The sequence below is a fragment of the Nomia melanderi genome, chromosome 11, assembly GCF_051020985.1.
Source record: "Nomia melanderi isolate GNS246 chromosome 11, iyNomMela1, whole genome shotgun sequence".
NCBI lineage: Eukaryota > Metazoa > Arthropoda > Insecta > Hymenoptera > Halictidae > Nomia > Nomia melanderi.
In genome coordinates this window covers 6,834,320-6,856,424 of record NC_135009.1, presented here as the reverse complement: position 1 = coordinate 6,856,424, position 22,105 = coordinate 6,834,320, and the positions used below count along the sequence as shown (strand labels likewise).

Sequence of the window (22,105 nt, the reverse complement as noted above, 5' to 3'; positions counted from 1 at the left end):
TTTAACCTACTACCAGGAAGAGATTTTGGAACATCTACTCTAAAGTATAGTCTAGACAATTTCTAGAACAATTTTGTCCACTAACTCTGTACTTCAATTTGGACCAAATCTATTTTTATTGTTTTGTAATTATTGTATCTAAAATCTATATAGGACAGTAATAAAGCAGAAAGACTATAGATTCAGATAGTAGTTATTAGTTGCTTTATTACTGCCTTTATCGTTAGTTATGGATCAACTTACTGTGCCTCTTTTTGAGCGGAAGCGGCGGTGGTTTACTGGTATCCGGACTATCGCCGTTACTGGTATGTAAACTACAGGTTGATAAATGCTCGTTCTCAGGTACATTGTCGTACTGCGACGGCTGACGTTCTTTTCTACGTTTGGAACGTTTTTCTGGCAATGCCGGTGGCACGCCGTTTGTGTCTGACACAGAAATCGATTCTATTTCCTACGTAATATAAAAACAATGTAAATATGGAATAGATACATGATTTCTACAACTGTTAAGACAGTTATATGCAGCAAAAACAGTATTCTACTACAGTGATCATTCACAACAGAATTTATGCAAATAACAAATGAACAGTAAGCCATACGAAAACTTAATACTGATAAGTACAATTGAAAATCAGTTATCAATTAACTAATTAATCTATAAGTATATTTATAACTATCAATAATCTATTTGTATATTTATCAATTATATACTTCTGAATCATCTTCTACTTATGTATTTATTGAAAAGAAAAAAACAATGCGAACACGAACATGCAACACCCACATTTACCAATTTTTCCAGCAACGCAGGATCCCCGTTTCCAGATATATTTGTTGTGCTAATAGTACTTTTGGAACTACTCATTGTCTTCTGGGTGAATATGGACCCATTACTATCAGAAGACACCTTGGTCTGAGAAAACGATTGCTGTTGCGAATTAAACGTCTGAGAATTGTAACTAATGCTGCTCTGCTGGGAGGATCTTTTTGATGTGACACTGGAAGCGGTGTAACTTTGGGATGAACTTCGTTGTGAGTGCATGGATACGAAACCGGACTCTTGCGTTTGGGTCGATAATCGTTCTATTTTTCCTTCCATACCTAAAACATAATTGCCGTATGATGAGTTATAAAATACTGACAAATTGTTTATTGAGAACGAGTAAATTGGGGATGGCAATATAGAATATTGCTTTAGAAGCTTTATCCTTCTTACGGAGAAGACTTTTTAAGGTTTCCCAGTTCCAACCGGCGGACATGATGAACTTTTTATTTTTATGAAACCGTGATCTTCGTGATCGATCGAGAGAAAGAATACTAACGGATTGCACCGACTTCGATGAAGATCTATAGAACACTCTTTATTCACGTAGTCGGAACGTCTGACGCCCACGCTACTTGCTCCACTAGCTATTTGAGGCATTCTTGCATAATTTTAGCTCATACATTTTTTACATTTATAAATATACAACGTCATCCGCCTCCGTCACCTTGATACGGTATTGGATGAAAAAGAATTTTTTATCGCGTACCGGTAAATGCGTTAAGCATTTCTTGGGGAGTTTGTTGACCCAACAACATAGTGCTCGGTATACTGGATTCGGAACCGTCCCAACGACTACAGTTTGAAGTACCATTAACTTGCATGCCTGTAACAGAGAAAAAATACAAAAAATAAATATTAGAATTATTTGATCATTATGTGTAATTAAATAATCTATTTATTTTGTTCTGAATCTTAGATGTATTATTTATAAAGAACACAGTATATTCTACGTTTAATGTATACTACACGCTTTTACCTTTTTATATAGAATTATTTCAGTAAAAATTATCTATTCTAAAAAGTAATCTGTATTCTAAGACTTTCCCAATAAGACTGGCTTGATGATCCAGTGAGGCGCGGTTCAGAATTATTTTGTTGACTAAGAGGTGTGTGTACTATGTTCCTTTGGACTGATATGGAAACGTACTTCTGGAATTCTTTCATGTCCTTCTAAGGAAGTTTCACTTCTCATTATTAGAGAGTATTTTGAAATATGGTGAACTAGGTAATATTAACAAAAGTAGTTTCCAATAATGAAATTTTGTGAAAAGTAATTTGAAAGTATTCACCCATAATATGTTACATGAAACGCAATTAAAATATATAAAAATTTAATTTCTTTGTTTACAATATTATACAATGATTTCAAACATTACTGTCTTTACAAAACATTTTAATGGTTCAAGATAAAAATAATTGTAATTTCAAAAAGAAACAAAATCAGATACATATATTTTACTTTTCATGTAGTCCAGGTTTAAATAATGTTTACAAAAAGTTTCTTTCCACTTAGTTCGGAAATAGTAAATGCATATTTTAATAATTATCATTTACACTGTTAATGAACATACTATAAATGATATCAATGCGCTGAACGATGTTCAATTGATCGCGTCCTTTTAGCGGAAATCAGATACCTTGAATAGTAGCCATTAAGCTGAGATCCATACTGTCGTTCAGAGACTCGTCGTTTGGTCCCATGATCGCTCTAATCTCATCCTCGTCACGAGAATGATTCAAAGCCGAATCCAAACTTCCGGCTGATGCGCTTAAAAGTGACGACGAATCCTCTGGAGATCGACTTCGCAAGGAGACCCTATCAAGACTAGATGCTAAAAGACCTTCGGACTCGTCTAACAGTTGTTGAGCCCGTGTCCTCCGTTTCGGGGGCAATGGTGGTGGTGTCCCAGAAGAACTATTTTCCTCCGACAGACACACATTAGTTCTGAAACATCAATCCCAATCTCAATCGCGAGACTTTTATTATACGCCAATGGATCATCTTTTGAATATAAGGGAAATCCATATGTATTATCATGTTTCTTTAAGCAGCATCATTAATACAAAAATTGCAAAATAAACATGTTTGCGTCGTAAAAGTAATTTTTGTAATTGAATAAGAATTATTAGAAAAAACATTTTTGGCAATAATTTCTAGTTGTATGATTTCGAGACAATCTTGATGTGCTGTATTTGAGAAAGTATTGAATATATTCATATTTTAATATTACAATTTTTGAGATTGTAATCAAAAAGTGATCCAGCCTGACGTAGAGTAATACTGATACTACTTGAAACAATACACGCTACTTATCAGTGTGGGGCATTTGACTTTTCATTGTTAATTAATTTATTTTATTTTATATAGAACGTATATATTGTACGGTATTTTTCATTATTTTTAGTTTAAAAATGTTACTAGACAAAATTACCTAAGTCGCATTGACTGCAAAGAATGGTTGACACAAATGCTGATTATTTCTACTTGTGTTAAATTTTTTTTAATTTTAAAGGTGGTAAAAATTGTTTTTTATCTTCAGAGGAAAATATTGACAATCATCGTATGGAGTTGGCTTTATTATGTTAAGCATTGGTGGTGTTAAGCATCAAACATCGCTTGTTCTCCATTTGAACCAGTCACTCAAAATTAATTTAACGGGTGACAGTCCGAATAAACGCGTCCCACGACGAGTCAATCTTGGACTTTACAACCCCAAGAGAATTTAATGGAATATCCGCGCGGCAGCTTGTGACACATAGAGTGTTTATAATAATAATAATAACAACAACAACAACAACAATAATAATAATAATAATAATATAAATTGTTTCATTACGAAGTAATAAAATCTGTAGCTAAGAGATGACACCATTGTCAGTATCCATAATGAAGTAGACAAGTAGAAAAAGCTAGTAATGAACAGGCACATTTTAGTTCTACAATGTTTTAATCTGCATCTTTAGAAACGTAATTTATTTCATACGACAATATTCTATTTTATACTGTATAATTATTGTAAAATAAAAATAAATTTATATTCTGCATTTATTTTCTATTCTTTTCTTTAAATATAATACTGATTTGTCTTCGGATACGTTATGAATATTTCCCTCTTTGTTCTTCACTGAATTTTAGGACAGTTGACATCGTTAAATAATTTGATGAAATATTTAGTGAATGAAAATAATCGTGATTAATACTAATAGATTAGAAAAATTCATTGTACGAGATTATTGACAATAAAGGTAATGGTTAGTTGTGAAAACGATTTAACCTATAGTCCACATAATTGCCACTACAAATACAAAATTGGATTAATAAAATTATATTACCACACATGTTACGTATCTATTGTGGATCAATTAAACAATTCACATTCACATTATTTATTATTAACAACTAAACAATAGATTTTTATACAGAATAAAATGAGTGTAATTTACAAATACTCTAAGGAAATAAAATTGCACTTCCTCCATCGATGATTCTCACATGTCGATACTAAACTAAAAAATATCAAATCTAATGATATATTAACAATTATTTTAACAGTTACAAGTAGACTGCATATCTTTACAAAAATTTTATTACTATTTTACAAAAATCAATGTAATTTATTTCTATTCGTAAGGTGTTTATTTACGTCATCCATTAAATCAAAAATAAAATAGAAATTTTACCAATATTTTCTTCAAACTTTGTTTCATAATTGCTTAAAGTTTGTAGTCTTGTAATGAACATACGACAATTAGTTTCACTGCTAAACAAAGCGAGCGATTAAAGGACACATTAATTTATTGCTTTTTCAACAGAAACCAGTGGTGACAGATTTTAGTAATAACAGCAAGTCCCTGTTTATAATTTGCCCCACACTAATCGTTACAATGAGAAGCTTTGGGAACTACCTCTCAGGGAGTGGTGGTTTTGGGGGTGGACTAGAATCCCTTAAAATCGACTCGGAACTATGCGAACTACGGACCAGACTAGTAGTCGCAGCGGTCTGCTCTAAAATCTGCCGTTCCCTCGGGGTTAGCGGAATATCGGGTAAGGAATTTCTTTGTGGCGTCAATTCCGACCCATAACCCGACGTTCTGAAACGATTTCAATGATTGTCAAATCTCCATTGGCACATGACGACACAAAAAAATATCGTATGGCTTTATGCTACTGGTAACATTTATCGTATCACACAAATTCATTAATAAAATAGTCTTCAATAATTAATATTCGACTTGTGCTCTGAATTTTCTTTTCACATGATTGCAATTTTTGTAAGAAAATTTATATTAATTTTAATTTAGAAAACGGAAACAATTTAGACATGGCATATTTTTTCAGATATTATGAATATGTATTACAAGATTGTACCGTGTTTGTTATGTCTAAACTCGTTTTACACGGTGAATATATAGTGAATGAAAAAGACATGTAAAAAGAGAATTGTCACAAATAATATTAATTTTCTAAGTATTTTTTTTATTACGTATATGTTTTTAATCTTAATGACTTTTCTTTATTTGTCTTCTTGATACAGTTAATTAGTTTACATTGCTTATAGACTGTACTACCCAGTTTTTTAACATTTTCAAATAAACATACTTTTAATAAAAATAATACTTATACTAAATAACTGTTCAAGTCCAAATTTCATTATTTAATTTCTTGAAATTAGAGAACTAACAATAAGATGCAGAGCAGCTTACTTCAAAATAATCTAATACGATTCCTCGAGTCGATCAACGGTAAAACAAAGAAATCTAAATAACAAGAACGAAAATTCTAAATATTATAATTAAGTGCGCCATAAAAGCTAAGATATTAAATATTTCAGTGATGCTAATAAACATTTCCAGTAGTCTATGTTTCCCTAAACAATCCGAGGATGAAGACCATCGGAGAAAATTGATATACCTGTTATTAGCAGGGACAGCTGCAGGTTTCTGTCTGTTGGCGATCTTCTCGTTCGCCAGAGCAACCAAATTTTTCACAGCTTCTTCAACTAATCCTATGATGTGCGTCACATTCTCAGTGTCCAACGCCGATGACTGATCGCCGTGCAGCAACACATCGTCACAGAGCTTTAACAATTGCGCTAGTGCTTGATACACTTGATTCGTCGCTGAACCCAGAGTGGAGCTGTAACAAGACAATAAAATAATTTGTAAAAAGGACTCGTAATAAATACTCTAACATCGAGAACGTCTCCTAGGTTCTTTAACACTTAGGCTACAAGACAGGTCAAAATGACCTATTCCTGATGTCTTCTTTTAGGATCATTGAAAAGATAGAAGCGTTTCTCAGAGAAATGACTAAGTAACCTGATTTGATGATGTACGAATTAAGATATAAGCCAATGAAAATCCCAATCAATACACACTTTTTTAATATCCATAGAAGAATGAAGGGAAATAAATTTTACTGCCCAGTAATTTTAGTATTAAACCCTGTTTAAAGTTTAATGGAACAATTATAGAATTTAAAGTGTGGTACTTTTTAAAATAATTTCCAACGTTCCATAACAAATTTGTATTGCCATCCCCAGCATGACATACGAGTGCAAAGGGTTGAATCGAAATCAGTGATCACCAATCACCTATTCTCGTAAAGTAGATAGGACTTCAGCACGGTGTGTATCGTGGTGACGGTGTCGAGGACGATGGTGCCGTTCCCCGGCAACATCTCGAGCTTCTTCTTGGACACCACGTCCCTGAAGTGGAGCAACGCCAGCTGCACCTGCCGCACGTGGATGTGCAGATCTCGGATGGGGTTCTTGTCGATGGTGGCTGCGGTTTCGGTGCACCCGGGCGCGTTCTTGTCCCGCGGCGTTCGCGGCGAGGAGGGTGAAGCCGCCCTCGTAGCCGCCCCGCTGCCCCCACCGCCGCTGCCACTGCCGCTGCCTGGGGAACGCATCTGGGAGAGCTTCTCCAGGAAGTCCTCCTTGAAGGAGCGCGCACGACGCGCTAGTTTACCGCCGCGCGCCTTCCCGCCGGACCGCTCCTCTACTTCTGAAACAAACGAACGTTGTTTGCTTCGTTAGCTAACGCAAATACTAGGCCGCTTCTGTGTACGTGTATACATGCGCGGGGTGTTTTGCTTTAATCCTTTATGGGAGAGAGTTCCTGGTAGGCAAACGAAACTCTGTATAATGCAGTTTAGAATAGAGATGAATGGGTTATAATTATAGGGAAATATTGTGTTTACGTAAACCGGTTTCGCGGGTGTGCTTGAAGTAAAGCTGGGGAGAATCTTATTTTATGTGATAATATAGTTTGAGGGTAGAGGGTAAGAGAAAGATGTGTAAATTTGATGGTTGACGTATAATTAAAAAATTAGGAATATCTAGATTAATAAGGGTTGTTTTAGACTTTTCTGAAATTCGGAAGTATCATTGAGAAAAAGAGAACGTTATTAGATGGAATATGATGGAATAAAACGTAATGATATTAAGGAAATAAAAATGCAATATAGTCGAAAGGTATAAAGAAATATATAAATATAAACAATTAGTTGAAAAACGCAGCAGGGTTAAATTCTATTAACTGTATGTTCAAATAGGACAGCCTGGATGTCATAGTGTATGTATGAAATCAGTAATCTGGCGAATCAGTATACTTGAGAATGTGTTTTGGACGGAGAAGATGTAACGCATATGATTTACATGGGGTGGGTCATATAAGCAAGGTATACGAAAATACAGTTCAGAACATAGTAAACCGGCTTATTTATAATTTATAAACTTTTCGCTAGGACAAAAATGGCTCCCAGTATACTATTCCTATGTACTACACATAGTTGAGCTGAGAATCTACTTTGTCGCGAACAGGTAGTAAGAGATGTTACAATTGTCGTATTATTCAAGCTATTGGATTTTTGTACAAGTTTGTTAAATGAATATATGACAAATTTGACAAAAAGTCTTGTCAGAATAATAAAAGTAAACGCATCCAGAATTATTGTTCGGGAATATGAAATTTTTCCAGGTAATATTAATCACGTGTAGTAATAAAAGAGTTAATTACTGTATAATAAACAAAATAAAAGAATTGTCAAAATATGAATAATTCTATGAAGAATCCTAAAATTCTTGTAAACCTTTCATGAAAAACATTAATATAAGAAATACTTCTCTTAAAGAAATTCTTTTCACACTTTGGTTGCCACGTCACACCATTTTGTACGTAAACGTAAATATTAATGTTCTTGATGACGTATCGAACGACCTGTTTTTCGGATGCACGTGACATAAGAAAGATAACAGAGCAATCGTTACGAAGAATTTCGACTTTTCAATATCTGTTTTACCAAGAAAACAGTTTCGATTTCATAGTTTTGACAAGTGTTTACTTGGCAGTCAAAGTGTTAAGTGAAAAACATAATTCTGTACACGGCATGTAGAAGCCAAAGCAGCGGGAATTATATTTTTCAAACTATCCGGGAGTTTCCGGAGCAACTAAAACAGATGCTAAACTGTTTCGCAGCTCGGTTGCTGCTGTCACTTAACGTTAACCCGAGTTAAGTAAAGTTAAACCCTGAAGATGAACACATTTACAGCAGAGTTGGCCGGGTATAACCCTTCCCCTCCCCCTTTCGTGTTTGTTCTTCGTCTGCAAAGGATTTCGAAATTAAACCTCACATAATTCCTTGAGGGTGCCCGAAGACTCCTTTGCTTAAAAGCAGGAAACTTCGCTCGTTACGGGGCTGTCGGAGTCAGACTGCTTGTTATGCACCCGGAAAAACAGATTTCGCGGGGAATAGCCTAATGGCAATTCATGCGAGCAGGTATACATTGAATATGTTTATGTAGAAGGATTCAATAAATCAGTTCTGTACGTAAACTGATTTTAAGAATTATGAATTGTTTTGGATTATTCAAATGAGAAGAAAGTTAGTTCCAAAATAAATTAAAAAGTATAATTGCTATTATAGATTGTGGATTACTGTATACAAATGAAGATTTTTATAAAGAAGTTTACGAGATATTAATTTAAAAAAAGAGTTTATTTATTCGATTCATCATCAGATTCTGATGACAAATAAAAGTTTCATTGGACATCAAGTTTATTATCTATATTGAATTTTGAAAGCAATGAAGTGTACTAGAAATGTATAAAATTCGTAGTATTAAACTATAATACTCATTTCATGTCTATTTAAAATAATATAAATAAATAAAACGATAAATTATGTTATTTCTATGCATTCTCAATAATCAAAATTCAAAAATATTTTATACAATAAGTTTCACAAAAGAATGACTGAAAAAGAAAAACCGGATAAACTTGTCTGGTCGGTGTTATCCCGTCCCATAAGAAGCGCGAATTTTTGGTGAAAAAGCTTTTACCAACGGAATTTACTCAGCCATGCACGGCAATCGTAACTTAAGACACGATTTCGGATATCGGGTCGCTGCTTCGCGTGCAATAAACAGTGCAACGCTCTCGAGTTGCAACCGATAACAGAAAGAAATACGAACTGCCCCTTGCTCATTGTTCCAAACAGTTTTCCTCGCAGCGTTTAAAGGGAGATTTCGATCTAGCATTTCAAAAAAATCGATTTCTTTTAGATTCCACACTTTCGCATTCAACACGTTGACGCAAGTGGCAGCTATAACCGTAAAATGTTTGTTTACATTCTAGCGCGTGACGGCTATAGCAATAATATTTAATAAAAAACTAGAAAAAAGTACTTCTCAGAAGAAGTGCTTTTCCTCTAATTTCTGTAGCTTTAAAAGAACATTTAACCTGTTAACCGTAGAATTTAGTTTGAAAAACACCTGATTGTTCACGCAATAAAATCGAACAATAAAGTGTATACTGGTTAATGGCAGGGCAAATGCACCTATAATATATTCTAACGATAAACTAATACAAAACGAAAAGGAATTACATGTTTATGTGAGAAAATACATAATTCATCGTTGAAGAAATCAGTGCCATTTTGCGTTTTAAGATTACGCGTATACTCGTCAAAAACGATTAACTGGTTGGAGAATGCGTCGATACGCGCGTGAAGCATGTTGCGTGATGTCGTCGTAGTGTTTCCTCTCATTTCCATATTCCTTCTCTTTCCATTTGATTTCGCAAAGTTCGTATCGGACGCGTGTTTACAAATTAAAAGTGCAATGGCACACCGGTGTGTCCGACGTGCGATACGAGCGCCGTAGCTTCTCCTTTATCGTTGCGTCCAGCCAGTAAATCGTAAGTACCATTATTTTCTTCCGGTTTATTGTCGTGTCCAGTGGCGCGCGTAATCCTGTCACCGAACACTGAAATACCTCTCCTCTGTAAAACTTTACCTCTTCCCATTCATTTTTTGTTCTCTGTTACGAGGACTTTTGTAATTTAATGGAATTCCGGATTTGCTTTCGACATTGTTCGAATGATTATTTACCTTGTTCAGGAATATTTCTTTTCGTTTTGAAACTGAAAGTACCAGAAGTTATTACTTGTTTTTTTATTTATTTATTTATAAAAATTACTGTGATATCGATTTCGTTGGCAATCACATTGATACAGGAATTGGAAATTAAGAATAAATAGGTTTCTTTTATTACAAGATATGATAGTCTCATTTACGAAAAAATGATTCTTTTAACATTTTATCGAATTTTTTTCGTCAGATAAATGGTATATTTAGATTATTATTTTTGCAATGTGCGTTGTACTTAGTTAATAATATTTTAATACGTATTATTGTTGTTTTTACTCTAAGTTACTAAGTTTTTCAATATTTCTCAATGAAATGATCATTAACCGACTGCATATATTCATTATTTTTATAACTTTTAAAAACCACTTATTACTTCAATATTATCGATTTGAAGACTAAATACTAACAAAATTCGTCGCAATTTAATAAATTCCTAACAGCTTAACCGGTTAACCGCGTTCGGCGAGTATACAGGTCATCTTGAAACGCAAAATAGTACTAATTTCTTCAACGATGAATTTTTTGCGATGAACACGTCATTCTTCTTCGTTTTGTTTTAGTTTATCATTAGAATATATTATAGGTGCATTTTCCCCCTGCCTTTGACGAGTGTACACTTTATTGTTCGATTTTATTGCGCATGCAATAAGAGATTTTCGAATCTAAATTCTACAATTAACAGGTTAAAGAAATCAGTGACTCGTTAACAGGTAGACAAGCAGTTTTGCCAAACGAAACGAACTGCATGCAACCTTCACGCAACGGTATTACCAGCACAGTACATTCCGGCAAAAATTAATTACGCGCACGGCAAAATAATTATTACCCGCAGGGAGCTGAAGGGCATTCGTTAAAGTTCGATGCGTCGCTCGCGAGCGCGACGGGCACAATTATTCAAAAACCGATATATCTGAGTCTGTTACAAACGATCGGGCGAGATCAATATGGCGGCGGCCCGGTAGTAAATGGCAGAAACGACTAGTTTAATGAGGCTTTCATTAAAACATCGCTCCGCGAAGCGAATCCAGAAAACGAATCGCGTCGCGTTGCGCCTGTGAACGTTGACAACCATAAAATTTCGCGCGCGGCCGTTAATTGACCGACTGTCAGGCATCGTTTCGAGTTTTAACTGGTTACGCTGGTGAAAATAAAAAAATAACAAAGAAAGCAGAGAGAGAAAAATCGGATAAACAAAATTCGGGTGGAGACTGATCACTTTCATCGCGATCGCTCGTACGAAACAGGAAATGCTGTGCGCGCGAGTGCGGCAAACAACACGGGTAAATATTGATACTCAAAACTGCCGGTCGGGTTCGCAGGTTTTAATAATTTCACAGATTCGCTGGCCGGATTTACTGGCGAGGCTCGAAACGATTTTCGCTTTTCCTTCCCGTTTTATTTTTTGGCTCGCTTGGATCGATGCCGCGCCGCACCGGTTCTTGGGCAAATATTAAACAATAACAGCCGAGGGTAATAATTCGGAGGGATGTTTCGTGAATGAAAATACGAGTCACGCTCTGTCAACTTTAATGTTTTTCCAGGGAGTTCTTCGTTAAGATAATTGAAAAAATTTGTTTCGTTGTTATTATAGCGAACAGCGTTTTTAATTATTGTTTCCGGAGTCGGCGCGTTTTCAACCCTTCAACCTGTTAACTGTGAAATTTCGTTTGAAAAATCTCTCGTTTTGCGCGCAATAAAATGAAAAAATGATCCGTACACGTCAAGCACAGGACGAATGCGTGTAGGATATATTTTAATGAAACACCAAAGCAAAACAAAGAGGAATAACATGTTTATGTAAGAAATTAAAGAATTCATCGTTGAAAGAATTATTCCAAGCTTTAAGATGACGTGTATACTCGTCAAATACAGTTAACTGGATATTTTCTGCGGATGCATTTATGTGGTAACAATTATAAGTATATGAGATTAATCTCTAAATCTATGATTTTTTTCAAAACTGTTCGATAAACCCACTTTATCGTTGACTCTCCAGATGTGTGGAATTTCAGAAATGCAGATGGAAGCTTGTAGTGATTTATTGCAAAAAAGAATTATAATACAGTACGAACAAGCGTAATAAAAATAGTTGATGATAAAAAGATCATATTTATCATTAAATGTGTCTTTGAGTGTGATACAGTTAAAAATATAAGCCTGTAGGTAAATTAACACTAGAATTAAAAAAAAAGTGTACACATCATAGATTGCGCATTGCCCACTATTAGAAGGTTAATTATTTACTACAACAAGTAAAGAATTTGACACTTATTTTTTGACTTCTTATATTCGAAAAAGTAACGTGCAGATTTGTAAAATTCGCTCGGAAACTTTCATCGCGAATCTGGCACGATGTCATAAGGCAAAGAGTTAATATACGCGTTTCTTACCATTATTCAATTTGGCGAAATTGAGGAATTATAATTACAACTTAACACTAAAACTACCGAGCAGTTAAATTGACCTTTTGAAATTCTTCTATAGAGACTCCAAGAATTCATCTACTAAGACTTTAATTGATTTATAATTCAGTTTGCGTATTGCCAAATCAATTTCTTCAACAACTTCTCCGAGAAACATCTGTTGTATTTTTAATCATTACAAAACAAAGAACTCAGGAAAAGGTTATTTCGACCCATCCGGTAGTTTTAGCGTTAATTACGCCTCGTATGAATTAACATAGTTCACCGATCTTCAGACGGCAAGCTAAGCAAACAAATATTCCGTCCACGGAACGTTTCAACTGAAAGTATCCAAAGGGTAAAGGGTGAACATCGAACAAACTTCAAAAACACCGTCAAATATTCGGAATACGTTGAACGCATTATAAAACGGTATCTAACAACGACCAACGGGGAACTAGGAAATTAATTAGTACATAAACGAAGCGAATAAATTAAAGTAAACACAGGCCGCAACAGCGAGTTTCATCAATTAACGAGCGCCCCGGCTGAGCCGAACTCCGTAATTAAGCATAATAGTAAATTTGCGTTCAAAGGGCCATTTGTTTCCCGTCAACGCGATGCTATAAGCGTGCGTCGCGCACGGATGCATTATAATTTTAGTGGGTCGATATCCATTTAAAATCCACTCGTGTCCACGCATACACGCGAGTGCGATCATTATTCCGCGAAATGCGCCTGGCGAGCGCGAAGTTTGCGCGGAACGTTTTTCGCGCTCAGAATTCCGCCGGTATCGAAGTTTGCGGAACACTCGTGATTAATAAACGGCAACGGATCCGATTCGATCAAACATTTTCGCGAAAGCGCGCACACCTTCGCTGAGAGCTGAGCGCAACCGAGCCTCGATAGCAACCGGTCCGGCATTGAAATATTTTTTTGCTGCCTCCCCCCGTGTCCCGTGGCATCGACGTTGAAATATTCTTTCTCTCTCTCTCTCTCTCTCCTCTCCGCCCCGCGGCGCGGCGCGGCACGTTTCATAATGCTCGGATCGTTGCAACGTTCGCGGATGGCGCTAAACGCCAGCGAATCGGTAGCCGGTTCTCGGGTGCAATTTTTCCTCCTGGTGTATATGCGTGTATGCGTCGATTACAATAAATGGATTTATGATCCGAGTAATCCGGATGTATGGCCTTTCATCGAATATGCGGGACCGGGGACGTCTGAATGAAAATGAAGCAGGGGGAACTGCGCGTGTTTTTTCGTTATGGTGTGTCGACTTGATTTGCTGCGATGCCTTGGAAAATGCGTGTTTGTGTTCGTTTGATACGTAGCTTGATTTTATTCCGTACTATATTTGTTAATGGTGGAGCTTATGTTCATGTTAGAATCTAAATTACTGATTTCAGATATTTTAGTTTGCAGTTATTTGATGTTATGAAAGTATTATGAGTTTATTTTGGAAGCTGATGGTGTAACTTGGATACTATATTAAATGTCAATGGGAATTTAAGAAATTTGTTTGTTGTAATTTTTGTAAGGATTATGTGTGAATTATATTGATACTCGGTGGTGATAATATTAATAAAAGTAACTATATGTACAATATTTATCTATTGGCTGATCTTGAAAGATTGTAAATACAATAGTGGAATTAATAAAAAATATATAGATATATTTAGTAACATACGACATCCGACTTTGTTACTTCTTGAATCATTTCTTACAATTATGTTCGCAGATTTCTGAGATTGCAAAAGATTGCAATTTTATCGTAAATTTAAAAATAGAGACACAATTCAGGTACTCGTTGTTCGCAATAAAACGATATTCCCCATTTTCATTCTCATTTCACACACAGTAGAACCTTATCACATTTAATAATAAATCTTTGGAGATTACATCACCAACTTTCAAACTATTACACCAAATAAATCGATACTTCCCTATTCTCAAATAGCCTCAACAAAATCGAAAAACCCAATCATCATTTCAATCAACCTACTTTTCAATCTTCAATTTCAAATCAAATTTCTCAATTTTCATATATACCCAAGCTAGCTAAATCAGCAGACGATCCTTTCAATTATCATTCGTTCATTACTTTCATCGTGTCTAACAAAGTATTTTCGGCGAATAATTCGCAGGATACGAGTATCTCGGGTAATTCGGAGCCGTGGGTTCCCACTGACGAGTCGGATGCAACCCTATCGCAAAGCCGCCCTGCTCTTACAAACGCGAATCGAATATCCGTTAATTAACCGACGGCGGAGCTTCCACTTCAGGCCGCCAATTAATAATTTCGTCCTCGAATCATTAACAAGCTATTCCCAACGTAAACACACGGAAGGGTAGAACAGTGATCTTCGGTGGCCGCGTCCGGCAGCGATGGGGAACAAGCAACCGAGCAAGCAACCAGCAAGCAACCCCGCCGCGCCGCTGTGTACGCGCGCGCCAGTAAATCAAGTTCTATTCACGAATTCCGATTGAAACCTCAATCAGACGTGATTTGCGCTAAAGGTACGGTTCGACTGGTCGACAGAGATAATAGAAAACGCGGAGGATACTGCCGCGAAGAGGACAGAGATAGGGGAGGGTGGAGCGGGTGGATGTAAATTGCCGTGATTGACTGGATTCACGGAACACGCTCGGTTCCCATAGGCTCCTCTATGGGAGGGACGCGATTCGACCAACCTCGCTCCGTCCTAGACGCGTTTATTTGCAAACCATCCGATGAACGGTCTCGGAACAGCTCTTTTTTGCTTCTTTATTATTCCTTCGTTTTTTATCGAGGAAACGACGCGCTTTGGGCTGATCCAATTCAACCCTCCCTTAACCGCGGGGTTGAAGCCTAGAATCATGAATCTTCTTCGTTCAGTGGTAGCTAATGTTATATAATAGCTGTAATTGTATTTCAATTATAATAAACGAATATTATAACCATATTTTTTTGAAAAATATACAGTTTTCATGATAGTCCATGACATATATATTTTATCAGACTTTAGAGAGTCTACGGATCATCTTCGCGAAATGATAATACTGTTCCATTTGATTTAAATAAAAGTTTAATAATGTTGTTTATTATTTTAATAAATATAAATTTCTATAAATCGTTATGCTTTAAAATAAATGTAATCATCGAATCGTTTACGTCGTGATATTACATATACTTTTATCGAAATATTACAGCTCTATTAACTGAGAAATCACCAATATGTTTGTTGTGAATTTTGAATGTTGCAATTTCCTTGAGCAAACGGGTGGCACTTTAAAGGAATGATTAAACTGAGAATTGTTAAATAATAATGAGTAAATATTCTGCATAATAGATGCGGAAATGAATTCAGATGCCTTTTCGTCCAACAAATTACAAATTCATTTCACATTGAAACGCATCCCTCGTTTCCGTTGTGTATCAAACAAACAACAATGGAATGCGTTTTTGTACGCCAATTCACCGCTTCCAGCGTTAACTAAATACAATTACCGCGCACGCTAAGGTTTTCTCCGCTATTCACTCCACGCCAAATAACAGCCGTCACCTGCTCGCGACATTACAAATTAACGAAGCGAGACGCCCGAATAAAACAATCGCGATAAGACACGATAAAGGGTTCGCACGCGAAACTCCCGGAAATTGTTCTGGGATAGAAAAGTTTATTTTCGCTTGCTACAGAACCCCCGGCAGTTGAATTAATTGGGAGGCGTGACTGAACTTTGAATTTGATGCGTTCACTTTACTTCATTTTCATGCTCCTTTACCTCGCATGTTTCACGGTAACTAGAAATGGTATAAAAATGGTATAAACATGACAAAACAAAGGAAAGAAACATAGAAATATGAATAAAGTGAAATTAACGGACAATCAATATTTAAATAAAGAAAGAAAAGAAAAATAAAGTCTCTAACTCTATAATTTTGCTGTATCAAATCAAATGGCTACTGAAAAATTATATAATCGGAGAAAAATGTTTACTGCTTGATTTTACAAGATTATTTAAAAATTTCATTTTTTATTTCTCACAACGGTATTTAAACATGATGCGAATGGGTTAAGAACACGCGTTAAAACGACCACATAGTGATCTGATTTGCCCATAAAACAGAGACTCGCGTAAAGAAAGTCCGTCTGGATCAAGGATCAGGTGTATTTATCAGAAAATTTGTCGAATACAAAGGGTTAAAATATCCGCTACAAGTATTCCAACGGGTTATACAGTCCAGCGAGCGCGTCGTCGCGAGCTGTCATCGTGCGGGCTCGTCTTTTCATCGTTATCGCGGGGGCGCAGCATGCTAGAGAATGCACCGGCTGCGATAACTTTCCACGTATGTCCCTTTAATCGCGCCGCGGCCAACCATTCATCACCGTGAAAGCTTCTCGCCGCCGGTACGAGAGCACAATCGCCCGCCTAAATAGATGGAGAGAGCTTCTGTGCGCGCCACGGGCACACCGTCAATGCGAGCGTCCACCATAAAGGCAACCAGGGGCTCGCCGATCGTAATCGTTCCCGTCGAATCCGAGCGAAATGCACCTGTTCGGGATTCTAATCGCGGGTTTCGGCCACTCCGAGCCACCGCCGAAAGTGGATTGGACGGTGATGGCTGAGCGGAGATCCTGCATCAGCGAGCGACGCTGATCAAACATTCTTTGAACTATGAATACGTGTGATCTATGGGTAAATATGACACCCTTAGTTATTGGGGAGCATATCGAAGTCACTTGCGCCGATTTTCATCAAGATTAACTCTCTCGCCTTGCGATTCTGATAGTGATAACTGTTGGCAGAGTTGCTTCAGTGATAACTGGGTGCTAATAAGTAATGGAATTTTGTGTTTAATAGATATGTGTTAGTATTGACAATGGCGAAGTGGTTTTTGAGGTTCGAAGTGCACGAATGATAGTGGTAGCTGGGTGCTGAATGATAACGGAATTTTCGAGATAATAGGTATGTGCCGGCGTTCATAATCAAGAAGTAGTTTTTCATTTTGATTTGTGCACGAATGATAAATTAGATGCTGAAAGATAAAGGAATTTTGTGTTTAGTAGATGTGTATTACTATTGATCAGGACGAAGTAGTTTTTCAGTTTTACTTGTGTACAGTATTCGAAACACAGTATAATTATAATACGTTATAAAATTATTGTGTTCTTAAGTATATTTTTCATTGAGAGAGAAGTTAAAGTTGTGTTAAGTATATATTTTAAATAACAAATTCTCAATAAATGTATTGTAATTGTGAATCACTCTCGAAATTGTGAATGAAGAATATATTTAGTCCAACGTCTTAGAACTTATAGAAGACCGAACTTATTTATTGTTCCATTTTTTAAGCTAGCAAATTATTTTTTATTCTAGGAAGATTTAATTTTGAGAAACTTAATGGGAAAACCGAATGCACACGTCTTCGTTTGTACACATTTATATATGTACTTTTGAATGCGAGCTATGCGTATGTTATTATAAAATCCTGAGCGAAATATATTCCACGCTCTCATCTTTGATTCCGCTTTGATTGCCGAAGGCCTCTCGCAAAACGAGCCATTAAACCCTCTAACGAACCGCTAGCCTGCAATCAACTGATCCGATGAATCCTCACGGGTACGTGCACCCTTCCGTTCATTTTTTTTTAAACGTGACACACGTTCTGTTCGAAATTTCGAATTGTTATCAATGGCACAGAGACGTTTGCGAAGAATAAAGTGCATTGTTACCGTTATGACTGGACCGCAAATGGTTTTGTCCATTTGTAGTAAATTCTATGCAGTAAAATACAATACACTGTATAAACTTTTAATAAACATTGATCAAATCTCATCAAACTCTTTAGACGAAATTTGAAGACAATAAAATATTTACAATTTGTAGCTACAAAAAAAAACCAGTGTCCATTCTTCTTGAATAATAATAATATAGCAACATTTGATACCCAAATGTTTTTACTGCAAATCATTAATATTTAATGCTACAAAAATTACGAATTATTTATAATTAATTAATTGACTTCAACTTTTTTATTTTCCTTTGTAATAGTATAAATAAGTTTGTATAGATTTTAATATACAATTAGCTATAATTAGAAAAAAAGGATGCTACATATCATATGTAGACACATGATTTAACTACACAAAAATAATAAAATTTTTACAACAACATTTTCGAACTGTATTTATTTCTATTATTAACGGTAAAAATTAGTATTTCATACGTTTCTCCATAGCGGTTCCGTGGTGTAGCGGTTATCACGTCTGCTTTACACGCAGAAGGTCGCCAGTTCGATCCCGGCCGGAACCATATTTTTTTATCCATAAATTTGATAAAAATAAAAAAACAACCACATTTCAGTACTTGTACTTTCAGTCTTCAATGAATTTTATTTACTACTTTTTCACAATTTTCGCTCAACAATAATATTACACCTATTTCATGCGTGCTGATTTAAAACTTGTAAAGTTACACTACGAATGAACAATCTTGCATGCTTTTAAAATATAACAAAAAAAAAAGAATAATTTTACGGATATTTAATAAGATAATTCCTTTACAGCAAAAATAATTTTCTACGCAATTCTCTTTTTTGAGAAATTACGAATAAGAATTTACATTTCTATAAAAATTGATAGTTTGATTATCATTACTGTTTGTAATCTGTGAAGCCTGATGAATTTGCAATAAAAATTTTCCGAAATTATTTAAATTTAATACACCCTGACTTCGGTTTCATTTATTGTAATCGTTCAGGAAAGAAATGAAAAATAAATAAAATATTCTATAAAACATATTTAATTAAGTATTTATAAAGCAAAGAATACGAACATAAAAGTGTACGAACATAGAAATATAAAAAAAATAAGAAGACACACGTATAAATGTTCCATAAGAATCAATTTACACAACGTTCGGCTTCATTTATTTCTCATAATAACATAAACTATCTATAAGTACTTTTTCATTAACATTCATCGTTCATTAACCCTTTGCTTTACAATAACGTATCAAACTCATAGTGAAGATTTCAACCAGAATTTAACAAACATAAATATTACTCGATTCTTTTGAATTCAAATGAAATGTTATCTTGCTGTTATCAGTTATATTTTAAAACAGACATGGACCTAAAATATGCCTAGAATTCTTTTTTTTCTTAATGAACTATTAATGACCAAGTAGATGTATCGATTATAGTTGAGAAATAAATCGTAGGGCAAAGGGTTAACATCCCCAAAATTATTATGAAGGAAGCTAAGGGTCATCCATTGCGTAAGTCAGTGGAAGTTCGCGTTAATGATCGATTGACAGCCTCTCGCGGGAACGAGCATCGTCCGAAGGGGCGACCTAATAGTTATGCAAATTCCGTGGATTTCCATAAAACAATTAAACCGAGTTTCCGTTGTTTACCACGGTCAGTAAACGCGGCCCCTCGCGCCGACTCGTTCGGAACTGCCCCCGTACACGTGTAAACGGCCCAAAACTCGAATCCCGGTCCCATTAACGTTTACCGGGGCATCGTTTGCTGTTGTAATTGTTAATTAATACAGCCACGGGTCGTTAAGAGTTCCGCTTGTATAATCGGTCCACAAGATTCCCCGGTTTTCAGTCGATGAATCAGGTTAAACACTTGCATCCGTGAAAAAAGCCCAGGTAATTCATTTGTCAAATTTATTTATTACGCTTATTATCGCACCAATTTTTCGCGTTTCGTGTGATATTACTCTTTATAATGTTAATATTATAATAGAATATTTATTAATATTATATTACTAATTATTAATACTGTATAGTATAATATATTGTATTTTTGGGTAACAAAGGGCAAGGGATATTAGAAATAATTATTAAAGATTTGGTATCGTAATTATTAGATTACATTATTATCTAGTTACATACGTTACTAAATATTTTTATGCGATATCACTTTTCTTTATTGTAATTGTTCCCAAGCAATTAGGAATCTGATATTTGGTTATCGGTGACTACCGTAACATTCAATGTGTCAATATAATAAGGACTTTACTTAATAGTACAAAAAGGATAGTTCATTTTATCTTGTTAAGAGTTTGCTAAAGTTTTCGTTGTCAATTTCAGAAGGCACGGAAATTAAAAAAGTTTTAAATCCCTTGCTTTATAATAGCGTGTTTGAACTACTAGACTCATGACGAAGATTTCGAATTTAATTTAATAAATGTGGATATTATAATTTTCTATTGAATTAAAATTAAATGTTGTATTTCTGGAATTAATATTAAGCTTGTAGAATAAATATAGACTTATAACAAATCTATCTATAGTTACTTTTTAAGTAAATTATCAAGAGTAATATAGTTTTGGTAATGGCAATTATGAAAGAAATGGCGAAATAAATTTGTATTTATATCATTAATTATATTTCTATTTTCGAATCAAATTAATATTAATCATTATTGTAACGTAGATATTACCTATCATTAATTACTGAAATAACACGTGAGATTATTCGAAATAGTATTATAATGATCCCAATGAAACATGAATTTTAATACAAACAAATGAAGGACCATGGGAACTGTTCCATCATTCAGTTCATTCATTGATTAATACAATCGTCGATTGGGGTGTTCAGCAAATCCAGTCAAACAAATGATAAATACACATACAGACTCAACGCCATGCCATTATTATTAATAACGGTTTACTAGATGGAACAAGAATGAAATTGTGAGATATCATTTACATTAATAAATAATACATTATTAATGTTCCAGGAGTTTTGATTATATATATATATATTTCAATTAGAAATGAAAGTTCAATATAAAGTATTTGCGCCAAGAAATTCATTGAATTATAATTTTCGAGAATGTAGAATTATTACTTTTCAAGATTCTGGATCGACAATAAATTTCTTTCTGTCCGTCATTGAATTTATATTCGTGAAACCAACTTTTTGAGATTATAAAATATTATCTGCAAAAAAAGGTTAAACCAAATAGTTGTTCTATTATAAATAATATGTATCTTTCATATAAGTGTTAATTACTATTACATACAATACTATTACTATTAGTATTATTATACTAATCCTGTCTTCCTAATCCTTATCTCAACCTACTGAATTTTTGTAAACATTTAAGGTTGATATTTTTTAGCAAGAAACGAAGTTTATGTTTCTAACAATGAGTATTAATTTCTTTAGATCACTTTACGAGATTTTAAGATAGCCAGAAGACATTCTTTCTGCCATTGCTTAATTTCTATTCCAAGAACGAAATTTTCGAGATTATGAATGTCGGATTCGTGTATTCAGGCATGACAGAGACTGGTTAAGCAATTTGACAAAGCAGAAAAGCAGGCACGCCCACACACGCACGTACCCACACGTGGGCGTGCACCCACATATGCGAGTCTCGGTCGAGTAAGGCTAATAATTGCCTTAGCCGGTTGGAAATTCATTATTCGCGAGTTCGTTAA

At 35.1% G+C, this 22,105-nt stretch overlaps 1 protein-coding gene and 1 non-coding gene across 6 annotated transcripts in view; one reads left to right on the top strand and one right to left on the bottom strand.

The window, feature by feature from the left end:
• C3G (C3G guanyl-nucleotide exchange factor) overlaps nt 1–22,105 on the bottom strand; it is a 102,301-nt gene that overhangs the window by 10,379 nt on the left and 69,817 nt on the right. For 3 of the 5 annotated variants that reach the window (XM_031980979.2, XM_031980987.2, XM_031980992.2), the window contains 7 exons: nt 6,421–6,832; nt 5,739–5,963; nt 4,733–4,918; nt 2,464–2,771; nt 1,533–1,649; nt 785–1,101; nt 244–451 (listed from right to left, as the gene is read on the bottom strand). In XM_031980979.2, coding sequence (XP_031836839.1) covers nt 244–451; nt 785–1,101; nt 1,533–1,649; nt 2,464–2,771; nt 4,733–4,918; nt 5,739–5,963; nt 6,421–6,832 — 1,773 coding nt within the window. The remainder of the gene's footprint in view (nt 1–243; nt 452–784; nt 1,102–1,532; nt 1,650–2,463; nt 2,772–4,732; nt 4,919–5,738; nt 5,964–6,420; nt 6,833–22,105) is intronic. The other 2 variants (XM_031980985.2, XM_031980991.2) reach the window with 2 other exon arrangements.
• On the top strand, nt 18,880–18,952 carry TRNAV-UAC (transfer RNA valine (anticodon UAC)). Its single transcript has one exon. It is a non-coding gene; the product is annotated as a tRNA-Val (tRNA).